The sequence below is a fragment of the Leptidea sinapis genome, chromosome 13 (assembly GCF_905404315.1).
Source record: "Leptidea sinapis chromosome 13, ilLepSina1.1, whole genome shotgun sequence".
NCBI classification, from domain to species: Eukaryota; Metazoa; Arthropoda; class Insecta; order Lepidoptera; family Pieridae; genus Leptidea; species Leptidea sinapis.
In genome coordinates this window covers 4,038,253-4,062,402 of record NC_066277.1, presented here as the reverse complement: position 1 = coordinate 4,062,402, position 24,150 = coordinate 4,038,253, and the positions used below count along the sequence as shown (strand labels likewise).

The window sequence follows — 24,150 nt, the reverse complement described above, 5'->3', positions numbered from 1 at the left end:
GCTATTACCAAATGCCCGTAGAATAGTTTTTAATGTATTAAATCCTCATTATTTTAGCTCCAGTCGAGACGAAACTCAAACAGAGGAAAGCCGACCGACAAGCGCTTGTTCTGAAACCAGAAAACTCGTTGGATCCGGCTAGACCACTTAGAAACAAGCCTACAACTCCTACATCGGCTGTGGTTAGCGGGCAAAAAGCACCGGATAAGAATAAAAATGACTTGAAACCAACTAATGTGGTGCTTAAAATAATTAAAAAGACACCTGCGCCACAAAAGCATTTCGCGCCAAGAACACCTGACAGCGTCTTGCCGCCAAAAACACTTGACAGCGTCTTGCCGCCATCTTTGAAGCCGAAAATACCCGAGAAAGCGAAGCTGTCAAAATCGAAGTATGTGAATAACAATAGCATTTGGTTAAACGCTAATACCGACAGGAACACGGAGGAAGGTCAAGAAATATCTGTCAGGTGAGGCTAATACTTCATTTTACAATATTACTACATAGGCTTTGGCCAGGTTTAATTTGAAACAAAAATATTTAAATCATATTTATGCAATACCTAGGTACATGTCTCCATAACATTTTATTCTGTCGACTGCCAACGAAACTTCTGATTATTATCTTCAGTTAGCGAATATATTACACAATCTTAGCTAAGTGTTTTATATTTATAAATTCAGGTAATTTATGTATTGCCAATTAAAAAAAGAACAAAAATCAATAACTAAAATTTTTGGCTTATAAAAAATAGATGGCGACCGATTCTCAGACCTATTAAATATATCGTATATAAATATAACGTACTACGTTGATTGTATTCGATTGCCATCTTGCAACCCAATAGGATTCTGTTGAGTATGTGGATGGAACAGAATAATATAAAAATCGTTATAAAAAAACCCGGGGTTGATCGTAAAAGGGTGAAATAAATTGGAAGTTGAATGCATTTTCCAATTCTCAATCATAATAAAGTAAAAAAAAAATTGTCAAAAATATTAAAAAAAGTATATAGGGGTGTGGTCACCCTTATAATTTAGGGGTATGAAAAATAGATGTTGGCCGATTCTCAGATCTACCCGATATGTACACAGAATTTCGAGGAATCGATATTCCTCTCAATAAGGATAAATAATATTAAAAAAATCTACTTATGTTCGAATTTTTCAAATAGCTTCTAAAGGTACTGAAAGTTTCGGGATTCTCATAATATACAAAAGCCACACATATTAATAGTTGTTCCAGTCTTCCCGAGGAAAGTCGGGAATGGCCACTTTTAACGTATTATGTTACCGCCTCTTCAGGGCATGTAAATAGTAGTCACATATCACATATGTTTCATCAGTTCAATATAAATATAAATATTTTGGGGCCTTCAAAAACTCATTTGTTACCTTAGGGTTATGTGAGGACGCGTTGTCGTTATGAAGGACGACTTTGCTGCAGAACGTTTTACGAGAAACTCTGAGCAGTGGGATGTGGGAGGCTCCTTTGCACAGGATTCCGACAAGATTATGGGTACCACAAGGGCGCCTATTTCTGCCGTGAAGCCGTAAAGTTAAAATATTAATGTGTTTCCAGTGCAAAGCTTTGTAGCCTAACCTTCATGTATGTAGTCACATACAAAACCCTTTGCACTTGGGCTCATTCCTATACCAAATACACTATGAATTTGCTGACATCTTATTTTTTATCAGTTGCAATAAATATTACGGCCAAGGTTAAAATCATCATTGAGACACTGTTCTACTGTACTTGTACAATGTACTATTATTATATTATATTCCTTAACAGAGATGAGAAGAGATAACCCACAGACAATCGAAAAAAAAACATGGGGCGTTCATACTTTTTCGAGTTAAATTCATTGCACTGCCGCCACACAATTTTCAAAACGATGCCACACTTTAAAAACAAAAGACAATCTCTAACTAATGAGCGTAGATACTCCCCGATTTACAAATACTATAATTGTTAAATAATAATTTTATTACAAATGGCCAGTCCATTTACTTTCAGTAGGTACGGCGCACGTTCTTATAAACAAGATATCTTACGTGCAGTAATTATTAGTTATTGATCCGTAAATTATGCTTCCGTCCTCCACATAAATAAATAATAATAAATTCATTCTTTATTTTGCTAGAAAACATGTAACAATGGGTGTAAATAGTTTTAATGTATCAATGTTATCGGCCATTTCTGGCTTGCAAAATTATTATTAACAAAATTCTAGTTATAATAATTTTTATTATTTAAATTATAATTATTATTTTTAAATGTCATTATTTAAAGACTAGAATTAATATATATTTTAAAGTCAATTTAATTTAACCTAATGTGTCAACATTTCATTTATGGAATAAAAACATTTATCTATAAGCCATGTAAAAAGATCCTTTTTAAATCGTTGGACGGGTAATACTACGCGTATTACCCGCTTGGAGGGAGTTTATTAAATATTTTTATACACATGACATAGCTACATTTTCTGTAGGATGCATTATGAAATTTGTGTGCAATCACCAGTCTGTCACCGTTTCTTGTATTTCTCGGATAAATATCTCTTGCTTTTGTAAATAAATGGTCATGTTGTTTGACAAAGATACATATTTCGTATATGTATATACATACAGGGAAATGGAAGAATACGTAATTCTTTAAACAGTAATTCTTTTAACACATAGGTACCTATACAATCTGAATTGTAGCCAAGTAGCAGATAAATTAAATAATATTATGTACCTTATTACAAGGTTAGAAAATTCAATATGTATAAATAAATAACTGGTTTGGATTTTAATTACTCGTTGTGTTGACATGCTGCTCTCACTGTCACACGTGACTATGATTTTTGTACAAATCCAGACGGTATGGTCGCCGATTAGTACTGTTTATCTCTTTCACTCATCAGTGTACTTATGCGTTAATATTATGCCTTCTCCCTCTTTTCCGTTAGATCAACGTGTGCTTTGTAGATTGTCACTAGGTCTACGCTCGCGCGCAATATTATTATATAGTCTTGGCAAATTGTAATGTACCACGCAGTATGCCATGTATTTATTGTACTTAGCTATTAAATAATTATAAAATACCTCACATGAGGTAACGTTGGGGTAAGACTTACAATCTTACAGTAATCCAGATTGGTTCGTGTGCTCTTAATTAAAGTTCCTATGAAATTATTTATGAACGCAGTGAATGATCGGTTTCAATAAACTTACCTACATTCTTACATAATTAACTGACACTAAAATAGTAATAATAAAATAGCATAATATTATTGTATACGTGCGGGCAAGATGTGTGCACCTACATACCTACTTTATTATATTAAACATATTTCATAAAACACGTTAATTATTATTATTATAGTTTGTTCAATTACGTAGAGCGTAGATAGAATATCATAGATGCGTTATTTTATATTAAATTCTCTTGCCGAGGATTTTTAAATCCGCCGGGTTATACGATGCTGGCATTGGTGTTTTCATTTTGAAGCGACAACTTCAAGTTCGCGCGGGTCGGTCGGCAACGGACGTGCTTCACCGCGTCAGACCGTTGCCTTCTACATTCGAATAGTTTTAAAAACGAAACGACTTTATTTATAATTCATCCAATATGGTGTGTTTAGTGTTTAATTGTGTTCACGCAATTGTTGGATAATAATTAATAATTGTCCTTATATCAAATGGAGTTGGCTGTGTTAAACGTGTTAAATAATTAAACTGTGTTTCTTGTTGGTCGCTTTCTCGAGTAAGCGTTTTATTCTGATGTGGAATATTAATATACTTGGTTGATGTTGGGAAGTGAAAGTTATTCTAATGGTATTGCCCTGATACAGACGTGTAAACTAAAGATTTAATTGATCGATGAACGAAAAATTATTATAATTATTTCATAAAGTTTCAAATAATATGAAACTACAAAAACTTTATTTCTACCTCATTATTATTTTTTTAAATTGAGTGTTTACAAAAAATGAGATTAGATTCCGAGTTGATATGTTATTGTAGTTTATGGAATAATTGTTACTTATCTACTATTTTTTTTATTAATTATTTACGTCACAGAATATATACAAGTACTTACGTGTTGATTAAAAAAATTACGTCACTACTATACCTAAGTCATTAAAAATATGGGTAGGTCGGTGGTGGTCGGTATTGGGTGGTTTCATATTAGGTACCTATGTAGAAAAAAATATAATATATAAGAAAAACGATTATCCTACATATGCATTTATTTTGTAGGAAGGTAATTAAAACCTATTTTAGGGACCAGTGCACGACTTCATCTTAGATTATTGATTAGTGATCCTGACCTCTAACTTTACGTTCCGGGTTCGAATAAATAAAAAATGTTTGGTTCCGAGCCATGTATGTATTAGTCTGTAGGTATATTGAATAAATATATCCCTGTCTGGCACCCATAGTACAGGCTATCCCTATCTTGGGACTAAATTGAAGGTTCGGACTTGACATAGGGACTTAGCTGCATATTCCACTCGCATCAAACCTTTAAAAGTGAATGAAGCTCTTTGATTCTTGGTACTCGTGATTGGGTCTATTTTCAGACTCCAGTAGGTTCTTCTCCGATTGTGAGATGTACGCCTAGGCCGTACTTTGCCTGCCTACATTTGCCTCTTTTTGTCAAGTCAATAAACTTTCATCCATCTTTTCCATACATAACCGAATTAACCCAACATTTTCTTTTCAATAACGGTTAACTTGCAACCTGTACTCGTAACATCACTCTCTTATTTCACTATTTCTTAACAAGAATCAGTAATGTTGTCAACTTTTAGAAAAAGTACCAACGTAACATTCTTTGAGTAAGTACCTACCGTCCTAGCTACGTGATTAACTTACTTGATTATTATATATATATATATAATAATCTTTAATGCCGTGGGGGATCGTAGGGTCGTAACGAAAACTATTGCTATTTATATAACTTCTTCCTGTACTTCGTCCCCGGCAGATCCTCTCTGTAATTTTTGGGCTAGCCCTTTTCCGTAAAGAAAAATCCTTTTCTTTAGTTCCATTCTAAAGCGTAGCGGCTGGTAGGTATCCTAGTCATGCATTTTTCCTTTTTTCTAGTATATTTAATTATTTTAGGCTCTTTTCATAACTCTTCGTTTAACATTCTATCGAGCTATAGTACCTATATTTGAAGTTTGTTTAAATTTGACTGATGAAGACTTTTCTTCGTCTTTTAATCTAAGAATGTATCAAATTTCAATTCAATTATGTTATATAGTCGGAAAAAGTACCCAGATACGATATCAGAACTGATTTTTCTTGTTTACTTATAAAATATTTGAATGATTATCCATATCGATAAAAGATAAGCGTAGGTAGGTAATGTTATGTGGCACAAAATGATGTATAGTGGCATTTCAAGGTCACAGCTGTGAACTTGCAAATACCTAGCTGGTGGAAAATATACTTTCGAAATTATATTGACAGTCTATATAGAAATAGAGTGTTAGTATATTGAGTTGTTTGATTTTGAATAAATGTATATATTCCACTAACCAGTAGGTATATTACGTTCAGTACCTTAACAGCCCTTTTTTTTATATCCAGTTTGAATGCCACGTGAGCAAAAACTCCACAGGCTGCCGCTCGTCATTAATAAACCCATATAAAAGTTTAATGGAGTTTCACAGATATTAAACAATTATTTATTAACTCGTGAAACTACATAATTACTAATATTAAGGATGCCTAATTATAACAATGGAGCTTTGTCCTGTTTAGTTTTTATAAATAGAACGTCAATTCTCAAGACATTGACATTAACTTTCAGCGATTACTCGATTCCATCGATTCCTTTTTTGAATGTCAATAATTGTCGTTAACGACATTCTACGCCAAGTGTTGAGTGTCGAGAATTGCAATGGCAATTATTATTGTGCCGGCTTGTTGACTCATCTTGGGGTTATTTACCTGTATTCCCTATCGCGATTCACGACTGCTCTCGTATTCACTGGCAACTAGTAGAGCTCTACAGCGTCTGGCGGTTTTAAATGGATCGAATTGTTATTAGAAGTTTTTACTAAGTTCGTGAAACACTATTCCCGCGGCGCTGTTATCTGTCATATCTACCGCTGGGGGATATACAGTGATGAATAACTATCGTGTTGGTTATGAGAAAGTTTTAATTATATGTAAAAGGCGTCTTTAACGCTCCGACCATGGCATCCCGGTCAGTGGCAATGTATGTTCGACATTAATATAGGGATTGGTACAAGCGTATAGCGCCTCTGACGATTTTGTACTGCAGTAGTTTTTGTAATTTGCGATTACAGACAGACCTACTAATTTATATCATTTTTAGCTGTCATATAAGCTATATTTTACAAAGAAAATCAAAATATGGCAACGGTCCATTTAGTTACTATTCAACCTCGTTTCTTTATCTCCATATAAATGCCATGTTGCCAATGAAATGGTACCCGCCCGAACGACAAATACCTTTATCACTTTAAACAATCATAACAGTACCAATAATAGGTCCATATCAGGTGAACTCAAATATTTGACGTATTTGACACTATTCGTATGTGACTGTATAGTGTTGGATAATTAATTCGTTGTAATAAAACTATTCTAGACACGCGCCTAATTTTCCCAGTGAAAGGCATCTTTTCCTGTTCAAGCACTATTAGTGCAGAACTAACTAAAATTATAAAAGTATAAATCTACTGCAATGAAGTTTATAGAAACCTATAAACCGTTGCTACATAAGTTTGATATTTCATAAATAATGTTTTCAAATAAGATATAGTATCCTTCTCTCACAATTATACAAATTGCTAAGCTAAAATCATTATTCCGTCATCAAAGTCCAGCGTAAATCATACACTAAACAGTGTATGTACAACCTCGCATATTGTGGATATATCGAACGCCTGTAGAGCAAGAGGCAGATAGCCCATAAGATGGGCTGACCAAGACAGCATTGGTCGGAGCACTCTGTGAATGCACGAGGAAAGCTTGCAACGGTACGCGACGAGTGACAAAAAACTATGAAGTGAGCCACAGTACCGGGAGTAACGACCACGGCTCTGTTAAGAGTAGCGATTAAGAAGATGACTCGGTATGTCCGAGTGTAGCCTACTCTGTGTTTGATACTCTCATAAACTTATCGATATCAACTTTCGTGTATTTTTTGTATCAATTACCTTAATCCATTCCTCTATCTGTGATCGAAATATAATATAATGTTAGACCAAATTTGAACGTTTAATAGTGTATCTATGTCTCGTAAAAACCCGAGCTAATAATACCAGAAATAACGCAGGAAATAGGCCCATCAGTACAATACAATTACCTATCTAACTCGATTAAGGTTAAACACTGGATTATAAATCAATATCGTACAGAGACCAAGTAAGAGCATAGAAGGTTGACGGAATCAGCATTTATACTGATCTTATTTGGTAGGAACAATTAATATTCATCAGTTGTTTATAGTTTATCCGGATTAATAGAAAAAAAACATGTGCACAAAGTGAAATCTTTAGAAAATGCAACTATGTATGTTGAAATGAGATGGGTGGGAGTATCAGAAGTGGGATAGTTATAGGAATAATAAATTATTATAATATTTGCATAAAAATAAAATTTTATTGAGGCCCAGAGTTTAAATCTAAACGATTAATAATAGATCTATATTGAAGTATTTCTTTACTTCTCGTGTGAGATCTGTTTATTGCAGAAAGCTTAGTAAGAAAAACCCATTAATGTCAAACAAGAAATATTACTATTTTTTCAATCATAAAGTTGGTAGGAATTTGTGTAATTGGCGTTAGTCTAGAAAATTATTCTTAAATACATTTTAATGTAAAAGGTCAGGTACCTACTAAATATGTTGAAATAAATAAATATAAAAATTTCTCACTATTACATAGATAAAAGTTAGATCGAAGTTTATACTAAATCTTATTTTATATATAATCCAGTGTCCTGGTGTTTGTTTCCAGTGAAATCCTAAACTAATGAACGGATTTTAATGGGGATGATTTCATGGAGTGTAGTTTAGTTCAACTTCACAGTGAGGATAGTTTTTATTTCGATTTGGGGCCCATAATTACATTTATTTCCAATAGCTCTGCTGTAAAACAATTTCGCTATAACAACAGGAAGCAAATTTTACGAAATAATTCTTGATGTTATGAAATATTATTGACAAATTCATTAAAAAAACAGTATTTTATTTATTATGTACAGAACAACGTCTGTCGGGTCAGCTAGTAGAATATATTTTATAACTCCGTGGTTACATGTGCCAATCTGTCATACCTATCGTAACCTCTATGGGAGAATATATGGAAATTACTGAGATTGTCTAACCAAATGTGGACTGTAAGTCAGTTTCCTTTGCGTGATGTGTTGCATATAAAGTAATGAGTAATGTGATCCGATCATTTTCAAATTACGGATATGAAGCCTGTTTTAAATTAGATTGAGTAGAAACTTGCACGTATAAAAGAATTAATTTTTTAATGCTATATTTATTGTTTATACCAAAAATGCGATGAGCCCTTCATTCATCGTATATAGATGCCGCAGTTGTTTTGGTTGCAGTTTCGGTCACAAAATCAAAATTGAAAATCTCGTATATTCCAAAGACTATTGTATCGTTGGTTAAATTTTTATCTCTACCACTTAAGTCTGTAATATTATATTGAGAATTGACGTAAATCCCCGAAAACTAAAATATGATGCCCTGTATACTCATTGAGAATCGCTTAGGCATATCTTTCCCAGGCGAGAGTGGCATTTTCTATCTTCACTAACTCTCCATCGCCATCACGTGCACCTATTCCCCGTTTGCCCTCTCTTATGTTAAAAATCTATTAACGCCAAGTATCTAACTAAAGTGGACTGTAATTTTAATTTCTGATGAGTATTTTGTTGTCTTTGACCTTGCTATTGTCAAGACACAATATCCTGTCGCCTGAGGTATTTGAGCAAACGTTATCTGTCTGTATATGCCCCGATACGGTATAGTCGATTAGCGCAATCGTTACACACCGCACTAGATCTCTGCCAAGTCAAAGTCAAAGTCAAATAATCATTATTCAAAAAAAATCTTCGAAAGACTATTGTATCGTTAGTTAAATTTTTTATCTCTACCACTTAAGTCTGTAATATTATATTGAGAAGAATCTACAAGAATTTCTTGAATTGCTCTTATGACACTCATATCACTACAAAATATTTATGTATTATTTATATTATGCTTAAATGAGAACTTTACTGAGTGTTACTGCCCTCAGATTTGCTATCGAATCATCCAAATAATACTTATAATATTAATTAATTAATATAATCGTGCGTATTGTTATAGCATCGAATAACAATGTGTCATATAACTTATTAAGTATTGAGCACAAGCGACGATGACTAAGTTATTACGTCCAACTCAAACAGTTGACGATTATTTAGATTCCGCCGCGTATTAGGAGTTGTGACGTCTGGAGAAGTTATATGCTAATGTTTATAGAACTATTTTCCTTAGTAGATTAAATGTAGGGAATTTACTAAGAGTTGCGTACGCAGCTATGAGGTAAAAGGGAACATTGTCCACGTTCCAAACTACTTCTAATTGGGAACTTACTGTTCTTGTCACTCGCCTACAGTTGTATCCTTCTATCTTGTTCATACAAACGTCAATCCCCGAAAACTAAAATACAGGGTGGAACAAAAGTCCATTTATAATTGGAATGATGATTAAAAAAAAACTAATTACAGTAGATCAAAATTGTTTATTGTTTTCGATAGTAAACAAAAGGGGAATTTATTTCTTAAAAATCACATCATGCATATGCAATTCTTCATTATTCTGGCATTGCTGCAAACTAGAGCGGAAATTTTCGATGACAGCTTTACATGTTTCTGTTGAGATGTTTTGGATTTCTGTGCGAATACGATCCTTTAATTCGTCAAGAGTTACTGGGTTGGTTGGCTGGAATGCAGGGGTTTTTGATCACCATGACATAGTGTCACTCCAATAACGACAATTTTGTCTATTAACATGCCCATTAAGGTGGAAGTGTGCCTAAATGAGAAAAAAATGTTTGTAAAACTGGTGAATCGCTCTACCATTTCGTTCGCAAACTGCAACCTAGTGGCATGGTCCTGAGGCCTTAATTCCTGCACCATTTGGATTTTATAGGAATGTAGACTTAAATCTTTCTTGAGAATGCGGTTTAATACATCATTATCTTGGCACGTTAAGGACAGCAGACCGCTTTCGAGTTGATAGTCCAGGTTGGTCACGAACAGACGATTTTACTCGCTCCACGTTTTCGGGGTCCCTCGACGTTCTAAGCCGGCCAGATCGACGTAAATCCATTGTTGAACCCGTCTTCTCAAACTTGAGCACCCATTTTTTAATTAACACACCTGATGGAGCTTGATTTTTGTGTCGAATCTTGTAATGATTGCAAAACTTTCGTTGAGCTAAGGTCGCAGAATCGTTGTTTCGATAGTACTCGCGTACACTAAATGCACGTTGACTACCGCTAAACGACACCATGGTATTAAATTCCCATTGGCCGCTCTTGCAATGCGTAACCCTTCCACCCCCCTCCGCCGCCGCTGCTAGACGCGGCAACCAATTCAAATGTAAACGGGCTTTTGGTCCACCCTGTATGATGTCCTGCTTACTCACTGAGAATCGCTAAGGCATATTTTTCCCAAGCGAGAGTGGTATTTTCTATCAACTCTCCATCGCCATCACGTGCGCCTATTGCCCGTTTGCCCTCTCTTATATTAAAAATCTATTAACGCCAAGCCTGTAAATAATGTGGACTGTAATATTAATTACTGCTGAGTATTTTGTTGTCTGGTGACCTTGTTATTGTCAAGACACAATATCCTGCCGCCTGCGTGGCATTTGAGCAAACGTTATCGAATACAGCCTATTTGTCAGACATATTGGGTATTGACAAAGATTATTTATGCGACGGATTCAGCTGCTTAAACATGGGTTTTCGTACATTATTCAACTATGTACATAATATTGATTTCTTTTCAGTTGCGACTCGTATTTTGCAACGACATATTTAAGGGTTATCACTCAAAACAGAAAAAGGAAATAATCTGAAGCTTTATCTAAGAATTAAAATAAACCCTTCATCATTATCATTATCTGCGGGAAAACGTCCACTGCTGGACAAAAAAAAATTCCCCTTTAATTCTTTTATTTCCCTAAAGAACTCCACGAGGATCGGTGCTGCGCTGCCCTCATCCAACGTATTCCGACGATCTTGACCAGATCGTCGGTCCATCTTGTGGGAGGCCTACCAACACACCATACAAACCCTTATTACAACGTAAATAACGAAACAAACGGTCATCAGGTTTTAACTAATAACGCCTTCGAGTTACATTTTCAAAATATATTGTACAAGTTTTAAATCATAATAAGAAAATACCTTACTTTTCCCGCGTTATGTCCATCCTGACCAGAGCTACACTCGACGCCGCCTGATTCTGACCTGACTTGGCTAGAAGCTGGGTGCCACTTTTAATAACATAAGCAATAAACTATTCATTTACTAATACTTATCCTGACTCCTGACTGATTCGTTCTCGCAGATCCAAAACAGCTGGGGGTTTACAAACATGTTATATTATTGCACAACGGTTACATAAATGACGTAATTCAATGTTACAGTTTCACATGTTTCGCCAGGTTTAACTAGGCATGCAAATTAATTCAATACAATAAATGGTATACGTAATAAAACACATAACAAAATTAGACGATGAAATATGTTTCCATGTCAGTAGCAGCAATTTCAAAATGAAAGTCAAAAACTACCACCTATTCCAAAAGGTATGCCTCACACCTGAGAAGAACGGGCGCAACAAACTCCATCACTTAGCATTTCTGGAAATTTTATCTCTATGGGGATGAAATAAGGAGGAAGTTGTACGGAAGTCATTGTTCGAAGTAGCAATGAATGAAATTTCATGTTTGTACCTGCTTGGCCTTTTTACTCATGAGAGGGTGATTTGGGTTTGAACATCTGATTCTAATACAACAACTGCAAAGGAGAGCTGTTCGTGCTTTATATCTCAAAGAAAAAATTAAAGAAATAACTATTATGACTGTTCATTGTCAGTACATTTATGAAAATTTAATATATGTTCACAAAAATCGTCACCTTTTTGCTCTTAATAGTAATTTTCATTATTATAACACTAGGAATAAGGGATTGCTTGTAACTAATTCTAGTAGGCTTCATAAGATACATAATAGCTTTATGGGTAAATGTATACACTTTTATAATAAAGTCCTAGCCACTGTTCAGGCATTATCTATAAATAAATTTAAATGTTTTATAAAAAATGGCTCTGTCGTAAATCCTATTACTCCACAGCTGAATATCTAAGTGATCGGACAGCCTGGGCCTAGATTATGATTATGTTATAGCGATAGAAATGACTGTACAATACTGAATATTTATATTTAATTTATTGAAAATTGCGCAAAAAAAGAATGCTAGGAGAGTTTCTTGCGCCGCTTCTTCTCTCTCAGAGCGCCATTTGTTTCCGAAGTGGTAGTAGTATCTAGTATATTAGAAATGACATCAAAAAGAATTCAAAAGGAACTAATTTTGAGAAAATAAATACCTTTTATGCCTTTTTACAGGCGGTTACTATAGTTTTGACTTATGTTGCCACTGCTATGACTAATGTTTGGACTTATGTGGACACAGCAATATGAAGCTTCCTATAATAACGTGGATCATCTACAAATTTTTATTCGGTTGTGTTGTCAATAATCATTATTTTACGGTTTTTCATTAATGACGTTCATTACAAAAGTTTTATAGACTAAACCGCTTTAGAGCAGTTTTATATAATACTAGCTGACCAAGCAAACGTTGTATTGCCATAATAATATAAAGTAATATAAAAAATTCAATAATTTGAATTTTCGGGTATAAAAAATAGATGAAGACCGATTCTCAGACCTACCAAATATATCGTACATAAAATATATCGTACTACAATAATTATTGTATTCGATTACCATCTTGCAACCTTATTGCGGATTATCTGTGGATGGAGCAGAATAATATAAAAGTAGTAATTAAAAAACGGAGTTGATCGTATATGGGTGAAAATTTGAATTTGCATGAATTTTTCAATGTCGAATAAATAATAACAAAAAAATTGTCAAAAAAATATTGTTTAGAGGTGTGAGGGTCACCCTCATCATTTAGGTATGAAAAATTGATATTGGTCGATTCTCAGACCTACCCGATATCCACGCAAATTTTCAAGATATTGAGAGAGATATTTTATATATAAATTAGATTGAGTTTGCTTTTTCGCTGAACCATTCGATAGGTATGCATAATGCACGTCTCGTTTCGACTCTAGCGCGCTTAATTGGTCACCCTTGACTACTATTTTAACTTTTACTAACCGCTAAATCCAAAACGGGGTCAAAGCCTTACAGGAAATTCGGTTTCCTCCCTAAATTCAGTAATAGATTTCAGTCAATTGCTAAGATTTCCTTGTTAGATAAAAACAAGACTTGCCAAGGCCCAAGAGCAATTCTCTTTTGTTATTCAATTATTATTTAAATTTTAATAATGCTCGCCACATAGTTATAATACATTTTCATTGTTTCCGCAGGCAAGATTCACATGTATATTGTATATCCCCGCATTGTTAAAGAGTTGATTGTCGTGTGAATGAGTTTTATTTATCATTCTTAATTGGATGTTCACTTCATTCTGTAGATGTCGTACGACTTGCGAGTGTATTGTTCGACAGTATGTTCTCGTTAGCGGTGTGACATTTAGTTTTCTGTTTTTTAATGTCCGTTCCGTACATAATTATAAAATAAATAAATAAAAATAAAATAAGCCTTTATTGCTGTTCACAAATATTATAAATGATACTTAACTAAATATAAACTTAAATATAAATTATATGTTAGGTTAAACAGCTTGTCTTTCGACAAAGGCCTACATAATTAATGTCTTCTAAATAAAAAAAGCATTCAACCTAAAATTACGCTTTAAATGATTTGAAATAAGTATTTCAATATGTTGAGTTCGTTCGATAGCGATGTTTAGTGCACAGAGAGGCTAATTATAATAAACATGTAATCAAATGTTTATTTGAAACGTGTAGTAAGTATAAATACAAATAACTTAAAAAAACTTGAGGCGTGTCAAGGGACACCCGGATGGAACGAAATTCCTTTCGATTAATAAGTGAAGGAATTGTTTTTTTTTAAGTTATAATAATATTTTTCTTATTATTAACAGATATAATGTCATATAAACTTAATCAGAAGGCTCAGTTTTAGTAATAATTGGCTTGTGGTAACTGAAGTAGGAAACATATGTTTGGGATTCTATTTTATTTAAATGTCTTGAAAATACTGCATGGATGGTAGTATTATATTTTGTTGTTGATTCTGCTGAATTATTGTTTATAGAAAGGCGAAACGAAAATAACTGGCTTGCTTTCTATGAGAGAGAGAGAGACAGAAAGACAGAGAAACACGCGCACGGCTTACAACTATAGCAAAAAGTGTCGTTACAACTTTTGGTCTTAATTTTTTCCCCTCTAACCCCCTTTCGCACCGCGCGATAAGGAACTTCGTTCCAAAAACTTAGGAAAGAGACAAAACATAAAACAAAGGAAATACCCAAACAAAATCTGAAACATTTATATTATCAATAAGTTACAAAAATGGTCCCAACTCCAGCATGTTTGCTGGTTTGAAAGCCAACGTTTAGCCATTTGGTGACGTCATGCTTAATATATTATTAAATAAAGCAAAACTTAAAGCTAAGAAACTAACGTAACGTGAAATTAATACTTAAATAAAATCTTTAAAAACTTGTATTATGTTAACTAATTTCAATGGTCAATGATAGACTTATACTATAAACAATTACATTAAACTTGTGGTCTTTATATCGTAAAAATGGACCAACAAGGTTAATAAAAGAGCCCAAAAATATTACTGGGAGCGTTTCTTGCGCCGTATCTTCTGAGTGCCATTTGTTTCCAAAATGGTAGTAGATAGTCCTTCGAGTGGGAAGATTCTTTGATTAGGGGTAGTACCCACACAAGGTCTAGTGAAATTATTGGGCTAATAAGGAGGCTCCTTTGCACAGGATGCCGGCTAGATTATGGGTACCACAACGGTACCTATTTCTGCCGTGAAGTAGTGATGTGTAAACATTCTTATTGCATCGCAATTGTATACTAGGATACATTTTTGTTCGCAATTGTACACGCGCAATCAAGTTTGCTGTCAGCTGAGCACTAATAGCTTAAACACATGGTCGGATTTGGTACGGCTGGACCATTGGAAGGTCCGGTGGGTGCCTCGCGCCAATTAGTCCGACGTCGTACTCGGTACGGCCCGGGTGGTAATAATAATAATTTTGTGCGGTGGACAATGCCACATACCACCGCATATGGTCCGGTACCGGACCGCGTCAGATGGTTCGGTCGGACCAAATCCGACCATGTGTTTACGGCTTAAACTTTAGGCTATAACCGCAATATGGTACGCGCTACGTCAGCGCTGACCGTCAGTCGAGCACTAAACGCAGCCTTAATTAGTTTATTAAATTGCATTTGACAACTTTGCGAGCTAGCTAGAGTACCACGCTTTCACCGCTTCATTTTCATTGTATGCGTTAAAAAAGTGGATGTCTTTACATCTTGTGTGTGTATATACTATAAAGTGTGGCTTAGCAGACATTGCCCAATTGTACGTGACCCAGTGAACCGAACACCCGATACTACAACGTCAGATTATATCTCTATTTGGCACAGTACACATGATATCTGATTCTCGGATTGGAACAGCTTGTCCGACGATGCGGCCATGGCAGGTCGTTCACCCCAATGTTCTATAGGGTTACCATTCGTTGTGAAAATCTCAGGCCTGTATTCCAGAAGCTGTCTCAATTCGTAATCCGTGATCACGTCACTGTCTTCATAACTATGTATAAAAGAGACAAAAACACCAAGAAGGGCAGTAGGGCCATCACTCCAATTTTTTTCGCAAAGTAACAGTGCACTTGTACTGTTGTATTGTGGTTTGAAAGATGTGAATGTTGCTGTAGTTAAAAGCGCAAGACATTCCAAGTCTAAGTCTAAGGTTCACAGACGCAGTGTCACGATTGAGTGAATAGCATTTCACTACGCTTTATATCGTTTTGTGATGTGTTACGTGCTATAACTAAGATCATAAGTTTTAGACCAGTTTTTTGTCTTCTGGAGACCAAAGCCCCAGCCTTTCATTGATGGCCGAGAAAAAAACAAAACGCTTATTGAGTTAATACTCGTATGAGCGCCTGTTTGACGTTTAACCTATCAACCAATAGTTAGTATCTAAATATTATGTAATTATTTATATATCTTTAACATCTCAATAAATAATTAATAGAGTTCTGTAAATGAACGAGTTAGACCTTTTTTTAAATTATTCTTGTTTATTATATATGCTATTTTTGTGTCATTTACTATCGGTCCCTTCCTTTACATCGCCTTCTATTACCTATACTCACATTCGTAATTCGTATTTTATTTTAATTTTGTAATTATTTTTACACATCGTGGTCACCCTACTGCGAAGGATCGAAGAACGTCGTTCAGATAAGTCTTAATGTGTTATTAATGTACAAATAACTGGTAGATGTTATAAAATCATAGCATAATATTATAAATAGAAATACGTGTGTCTCCCATCCTAGAAGTACATTATAGTTCTTCTATTTGAATGGCTGAAACACTTGGACTACACTGAAACTGAATTATAAGGTAAAATTTTTCTACAACAAATACACCAAGTCAATACACAGACATAGGTGTGTGTACCTACTCACAGAGGCGTGTTAAGTGACATTAGTTTTCTAGCAAGGTAGGCACTGTAGATCTAACTAGTCGTAGTTGCGATTTAGTCGGACAGTACGACATAAGTATGAAACGCTGCTTGCTTCGTATATGCAATCTGTAGACTGCCTGACGTAGGAAGTAGGTACATTAACTTTAACACTAGTGCTATATTTATTTATTTAGGTTCATAAGAAGGTAGGCACTACCTAATTGCCTATATGATATGCACGCCCCTACCTACACATAACCATGACCCACACTAACACCAATTCTCTGTTTTAAAACATACTGATAGGGCGTATTTTGTCTGGTTTGTATTTCCCAACACGGAAAATGTTTTCTCTCAATTTCATTATCTAAATAAGTTTTCTTTATTGATACTGCTGTGATATAATAATGATATAATACCCATAATCTAGCCAGCATCGTGCGCAAAGGAGCCTCCCACTGGCGACTCCCATGTTTTAATGAGTAGGGTGTTCGGACTGTAGAGGTCCTCCTATAGAAGCGACATTACTGCTTCACGGCAGAAATAGGCGCTGTTGTATATTATAGTGTTGTTGGTACAGTGTGTAAGCTCCTTTACGTTCAAATCGAGTGCGACGTCGATAAAGGAATTTGTGGGGAACGTTTTATTTTTAACTAACCTTGAGAACGTCTATACGAGTTTGTTGTCCTTTTGAGATATGCAAATACACGCAAAAGTTTAATGTTGAGTAATAGAAAGGTACTGATAGATACAAGTTGAAACAAGTCATATTTTTAGTGTTTTATTAGCTCCATAAAATAAAAAATTGTTTTGTTTGTAAGTAATTGTGTAAAAATAATTTAATGATACTTAAATAAACGTTATTTAAGTAAATTATGCGGTAAAATAATATTTTTATTGGTTGTATTTAGGTAATACCTTCTTTATAACAATATTGCTGTTTCTACAAACGTTTTATTCTTGCACCCGGAATAATAGATCAGGGTCGATAATTTTTGAAACCAAAAAATAAAAAATAATAGTAGGATGAAACCCATTGGAAAAGCACGATAAAAGTGTGCAAACAAAAGTTGTAGATCTTTTTATTACCTACAACTTTGCCATTTAACTTTTGCCATAAGATTTGTAGTTTTGCCAGAAAGTGAGATAAACCTTTTTTCACCCTAAAACCCCCATTCCACTTCCCGACCTCAGATCGCCCGTAATTTATTTTTTCTTTCATTTTTGTACTACTATTTTTTTTTTTCACTTTTTATCATTTTCAAAGTCTTCTGCACTGGCCTATGAGAATATTTAAGGATTTTAATAATAAGATAAGTTCTTGCGTACATAAATACCCACACACTTTTTTTACTATTATTATTAAACTAAATAACCCTAGAGGCGCTGTTCTGTCAATAGAAAAAATATTAAAATGAATAATAGTATGTTATCCTTAATAGATATATGTACATATATTATCGCGGACTTTGCTGTAGAACTATATAAGATACACAATTGCACCATACATTATTTTGTTATATCTCAAAGGATTTGGGCAGCGTTGTCGTTGACTAACAAGTATCGTTCATATATACAAAAGTACATATATATAAAAACTAAACAAATTATATACTCAAACCTTCCTCGAGAACCACGCCATCTATTGGTGAAAACAGCATGAAAATCGAAGACAACAGACGTGGCGGAGGACTTTGTTTTATATAATATGTAGTGATAAAATTCAAATACTCATTTCTAACAATTATTACTTTTTTCTCTTATTACGATTCAGAACTTCTTGTTTTTACTAGCGGTGGACTGGCGAGCTACCTTTGTATTATAAACGTATAATATTTGAGTCAAGTATCCATCTTTTTATTGTTTATTACTCTATGGTAACTATAGTATAGTAAATTATAAAAAATAATAAAATAATAATAATAAAACTTTTATTTGGAACAATTTAACAAAGATAATACAAACAAGTAAAAACGATGATAGCTGCAAAAGTATAAACTGCAGCGCAGCTAACAACGCCCTTCTCCGAATACAATAAGGAATGATGTTCCATGCACAAAGATCTAAATAGTAAACAGAGTACGGTTATTAATAAAAGACATTAAAAAATAGTACAGGACATGTGATTTGAAATATATACATCATTATTATTATATTGATATAGTGAGTGTTAGAATTGAATAATTATTAAGTTCCTTTGATGTCCGACCCGATTTATCATGAATCATACAGCAGGGGTCGAACCATCGGACACTGCACAGTTATACCTACGCCCCATTCCCTATAAGGTTTTGTTTGCTTATTCCAATGGGGAATACAACAATTACTTACGTAATGATTATTCTAAATAGCTCAAAGCCGACCCGTGCGAATTATTCGCACGTAAGAAACTAAAACACTGAAATAATCTAACAAAATGATAATAGTGAGATAGCCGAAATCCACTAGGTTTTACTCAACAGTTCGCTTTCAAACTTAGCCGGATTATACTTCGTGGCCAACCGCGATACTGTAATTACTACTATTTTAAAGTTATGTCAAACGACTGCACGTTTCATACTAAACTAAGGATGTGTTCCGATATGCACTGCGACCACTGAACAGTGTGACGTCAATTTAGTATACTGTGAAGCCGTTCCTTTATAGCCAGTTATATTGGTTACATATATATATATATGTAACATATATATATATATATGTAACATATATATTTCTTAATATATTTTTTTTTTATATATTATGCTATATATTTCCCTAGGGTACTGCGGCAGTATACTGGCAGTCCATAGCGGAACGAATTTTTCTACAGTGATGGCACTGTGCAGTGCTCGTAGTGCATATCGGAACATACCCTTAATTACAATTTTTACTAAGGCAGAACCGCTTCTTAATACTACGTAGTACCCGTTGTTAACCCTTCGTGTATTGAACTCTTAAAGATGATGCCCCGTTTTTGACGTTGTTTGATAATACTTGACTAAACTTTCACTCGGGCCGGGCAGCGGACATAGATCAACCATTTCTCGACGCTCGTTGACTGGAATTGTAAAACTGGTTGACTTTACCACCGGATGAACGTTTACCGGTATTCCATGAGGCCTACATTTTGCAGCACGTCTTTCTAGCCAGTATGGTAACGCTATTGTTCTACTCTCTATGGCGTATGATCACACACCGAATGTCTGTGGTGCATACATAATTTACTGTCTATGGAATTTGTTATTATTAAAGTGATATAAAGGGGTCTTTCATTTGAATTGTTTAGATTTGAACTGTCTATGCTTCTGACAATAATGTTAAAAACTTAGATAGATCTACCAGTGGGAGGCTCCTTTGCACAGGATGCCGGCTAGATTATGGGTACCACAACGGCGCCTATTTCTACCGTGAAGCAGTAATATGTAAGCATGACTGTGTTTCGGTCTGAAAGGCGCCGTAGTGAAATTACTGGGCAAATGAGACTTCACATCTTATGTCTCAAGGTGACGAGCGCAATATTGTAGAGCCGCTCAGAATTTTTGGGTTTTTCAAGAATCCTGAGCGGCACTGCATTCTAATGGGCAGGGCGTATCAATTACCACCATCTGAACGTCCTGCTCGTCTCATTTCTTATTTTCATAAAAAAAATAAAGATAATTTATACTTCTAGATAAAACCTCTTGCTGTTCGGCAACGCATGAAAACAAGCCAGATTAATTACTTATTGTGCGTGACAAGTTACGTCTTACACTTACGTTACGTTAATATCTTTGTTTTAGTGTGAGTGCGTTGCTGGAGATTGTAGCTAACAATACGCCGCTATTTTTTCGATGTGTTCACAGTTATTATGTAATAATGACGACACGTCTAATCGATAAAGTATCCGTATCAGTAATCAGTATCAACTCCGCGCGCTTCCTCAATCAGTATCCGTGGATAAACAGTAGCCTGTTATCAGTTGAAACTGATAAGATCCGTCTTGTAGTAACATTGTTCAGCACACGAACGAAACAATACTCATATTTGTACTAATAATGTACGTCAGTTTCATGGCAGAGAATATAATTTTATCAGTTTGTAGAAATGAATTTTGATACATATTATTCAAATTGTAACAATTCGTATGATCGTTTTAGATGTCAAACTCTATAACCTCCCTAGCGAGAAAATTTGGGATCTATAATATATTACTAGCTGACCCAGCAAACGTATTGCCATATATAAATAAAAAAAAAAACAATAATTAAAATTTTTGGGGTATAATATTTACATACAAAAAATTCCATTCACAAAAAGAATAAACGTTGAAAAAATTCTAACAAGACGCCCTCAATATTTGCTTAATAAAACCTAGAACAAAATATGGAACAAGAAATATAATGTACGAAGGGACAAAATTGTATAACAACCTACCAAAAGATATTAAAGAATTACAATTTGAAGGATTTCTCATAACTTATTTGTTAGACCGCTTCCGACTATGACTATGAACGAGACCTTAATGAACAAATACCCTCATAGCTGTCATTATAACAAAATATAGATAATAAAATAGTGTAGGTATTTCATTCATTACTGTAAACATTTATTTTATAAGTTACCCACCTATTTCGTTATTAATGTATCTATCTAATTAGTATTTATTGTAACTCTGTGTAATTATCGTAACTTTAAACATAACGACTTAAATTATGTTATGTTAAAAATATTAGTACATACACTACGATTTGCCGCTCAATATATATATGTAACTATCATGTTAGTTTAAGTATCTAAGTAAGTGAATTTGTATTCTTTTTGAGATAATAAATATTCTGAAATCATAAAATAAATAGTTGACCATCGATTCTCAGACCTACCAAATATATCGTACATAAAATTTATCTTACTACAATTATTGTTGTATTCGATTGCCATCTTGCAACCCTATAGCGGATCTGTGGATGGAACACAATAATATAAAAATCGTGATTAAAAAACAAGTGTTGATCGCATAAGTGTAATAATTCGATATTGTATTTTTCAATGTTTAATCATAATAAAATAGAATAGGGGTATGAAAAATAGATGTTGGCCGATTCTCAGACCTATCCGAAATGCGCACATGTCATATAAATCGGTTCAACCGTTTCGGAGGAGATTCGTAACAAACATCGCGACACGAGAATTTTACTTAATAGATTTTTACGAATAGATGCTAGCGCCTCTGTCTTTGTGCAAGACACCAGCTGCGTGCCTCGTACTATGTTCTCAAAGCACGATACGGATTGCGATAAATTACCGACAGATGTTTTATATTATTTATCAACGCTCGCCGCCATGCATAAAGCTCTCTTCAAACTGAAGCAAATAACGCGCGGGACGCGGGACGGAAGTCGCTCGCGCCGATTGTGTCAGCTAGCTTTTATGGACGTGTTCAAATTGACGCGAGTAGTCGCTCAAGTAGAAGCGAAACAAGAGCGGGACGCCCGGCGGGTTTGTTTGATCTCACATCGCATGATGTTTCTCCACTGAAGAACCAAAAATGACACGCGAGAAGTCGCGTCAGTTTGAGAGGCTAAGCGAGCGAGCGAATTACGCTAAAACGCGTTCCGTTTTCCGCGCGTTATTGGCCTCAGTTTGAACAGAGCTTAACTTGCGTTCCGGTAGCTTGTATAAGGATAACACTAATTAAAATACTGTACGATAACTTTAACGTGCTATAGTGGTCAGTTTCGGGCGGGAATGTGTTATACTAACAACAACAATATTGTGCCGGGTGAACATGAAAACATGGAAAAATCAATTCTTCATTTAGATTGTTGATAGACGATATTCGACTTATTTTCGGGATAGTTTGATTAGAGGACAGGTTTTTATCGCTACTAATATTATAAATGTGAATGTAAGTTTGATTGTTACGCTTTTACGCCGGAGTTACTGAACCGATTTTGATGAAATTTGATATAGATAGATAGATTTGACTAGAGACATTTTATCCCGGAAAAATCCTTAGTTCTCGCGGGTTTTGTAAAAAACTGAAATTCACGTCGGTGAGCTATAACTATACCAATTGTAGGTTTAGTTTGCCATAGTAATCTTCCTCGACATAAGATTCATATAATATGTTGGGAAAGGGAGCGAAAACGGGAACCAGAATTGGAATAGGGCATGCGATAATCTTCAATTCCAAACTTGCTTATTATTTTTGGAAACCTTTAATCTACGCGGACCAAGTCGCGGGCATTAGCTAGTTTGATCTATGAATGTTAAACACAGCCAACTGCCATTTTAATAATTCAAAGAAATTCTAAGCAACTTTAACGATTCCGATCACGCAGCAGACATAGTCACCGTTACGATATGCAAATAAAGAACTGTAATACGAAAACGATGTTATAGACGTCAAAATGATGAAGTTCAAATCATTATTCCGTAGAGGACCAAGCCAAGGGAAGCAGGAGGGGACCCTGAAAGGAGCACCGTCCGTCTCCAGCCTCGATTCGAAACACCACAAAGTAACACCAGCTAGGGATAAGAGCCTGAAGGTATTTGGCTCGAAAGAGAAACTGAATAAGGCGCACAAGAAGAAAGAGCTGAGTAACAATAATGCAGTGCTCGAAGACCCTGAGTTGAGGGAGGGATTTGAATATGACGAGGCGCCCGTGCAGGCTCATGATTATGGGAGTGTGGAAGAGCTTGGGGCTGGGTCCGTAGACGGGAGAGGCTCGCAGGAGTACATCAGTTTGCCCGTGAACCTGAATGCTGAGCACATGTCGGGCTTCCAAGACGTCGAGCTAAGGCCTAGATTGGCATCAGAGGTATGTGTTTTTGTCAACTTTCTTTGGGCATATATGATGGAACCAGGCTAGATTATGGGTACCACAACGGCGCTCTTTTCTGTCGTGTAGCAGTAATGTGTAAGCATTATTGTGTTTCGGTCCAAAGGGCGCCGTAGCTAGTGAAATTACTGGGAATTTACAAATGAGACTTAACATCTTATGTCTCAAGGTGACGAGAGCAACTGTCGTCCCGCTCAGAATTTTTGCGTTGTTCAAGAATCCTGAGTGGCACTTTGTAATGGGCAGGACGTTTCAATTACCATCAGCCGTACGTCCTGCTCGTCTCGTCCCTTATTGTTATTAAAAAAAAGTGGAATCTTCTCCTCATAACAATGATAATATTATTTTAAATAAATGATGTGAGACAAAATGATCAATTGCGCAGCGTACAAAGATACGTTTACGATCACGCTTCGCCCGTTCCCTGAGTAAAAGGTGGAATGTTGATGAT

The 24,150-nt window shown here is 35.1% G+C and overlaps 1 protein-coding gene across 11 annotated transcripts in view; it reads left to right on the top strand.

The window, feature by feature from the left end:
* LOC126967751 (cytospin-A) overlaps nt 1-24,150 on the top strand; it is a 108,623-nt gene that overhangs the window by 46,895 nt on the left and 37,578 nt on the right. For 6 of the 11 annotated variants that reach the window (XR_007730076.1, XM_050812415.1, XM_050812416.1 and 3 more), the window contains exons 4-5: nt 58-469; nt 23,297-23,678. Coding sequence is in view for 10 of the 11 variants with exons in the window: in XM_050812415.1 (XP_050668372.1) it covers nt 58-469; nt 23,297-23,678 (794 nt within the window). In the remaining variant the exon portion in view is untranslated. Of the gene's footprint in view, nt 1-57; nt 470-3,503; nt 3,757-23,162; nt 23,679-24,150 lie in introns of those variants that run through there. The other 5 variants (XM_050812418.1, XM_050812421.1, XM_050812422.1 and 2 more) reach the window with 5 other exon arrangements.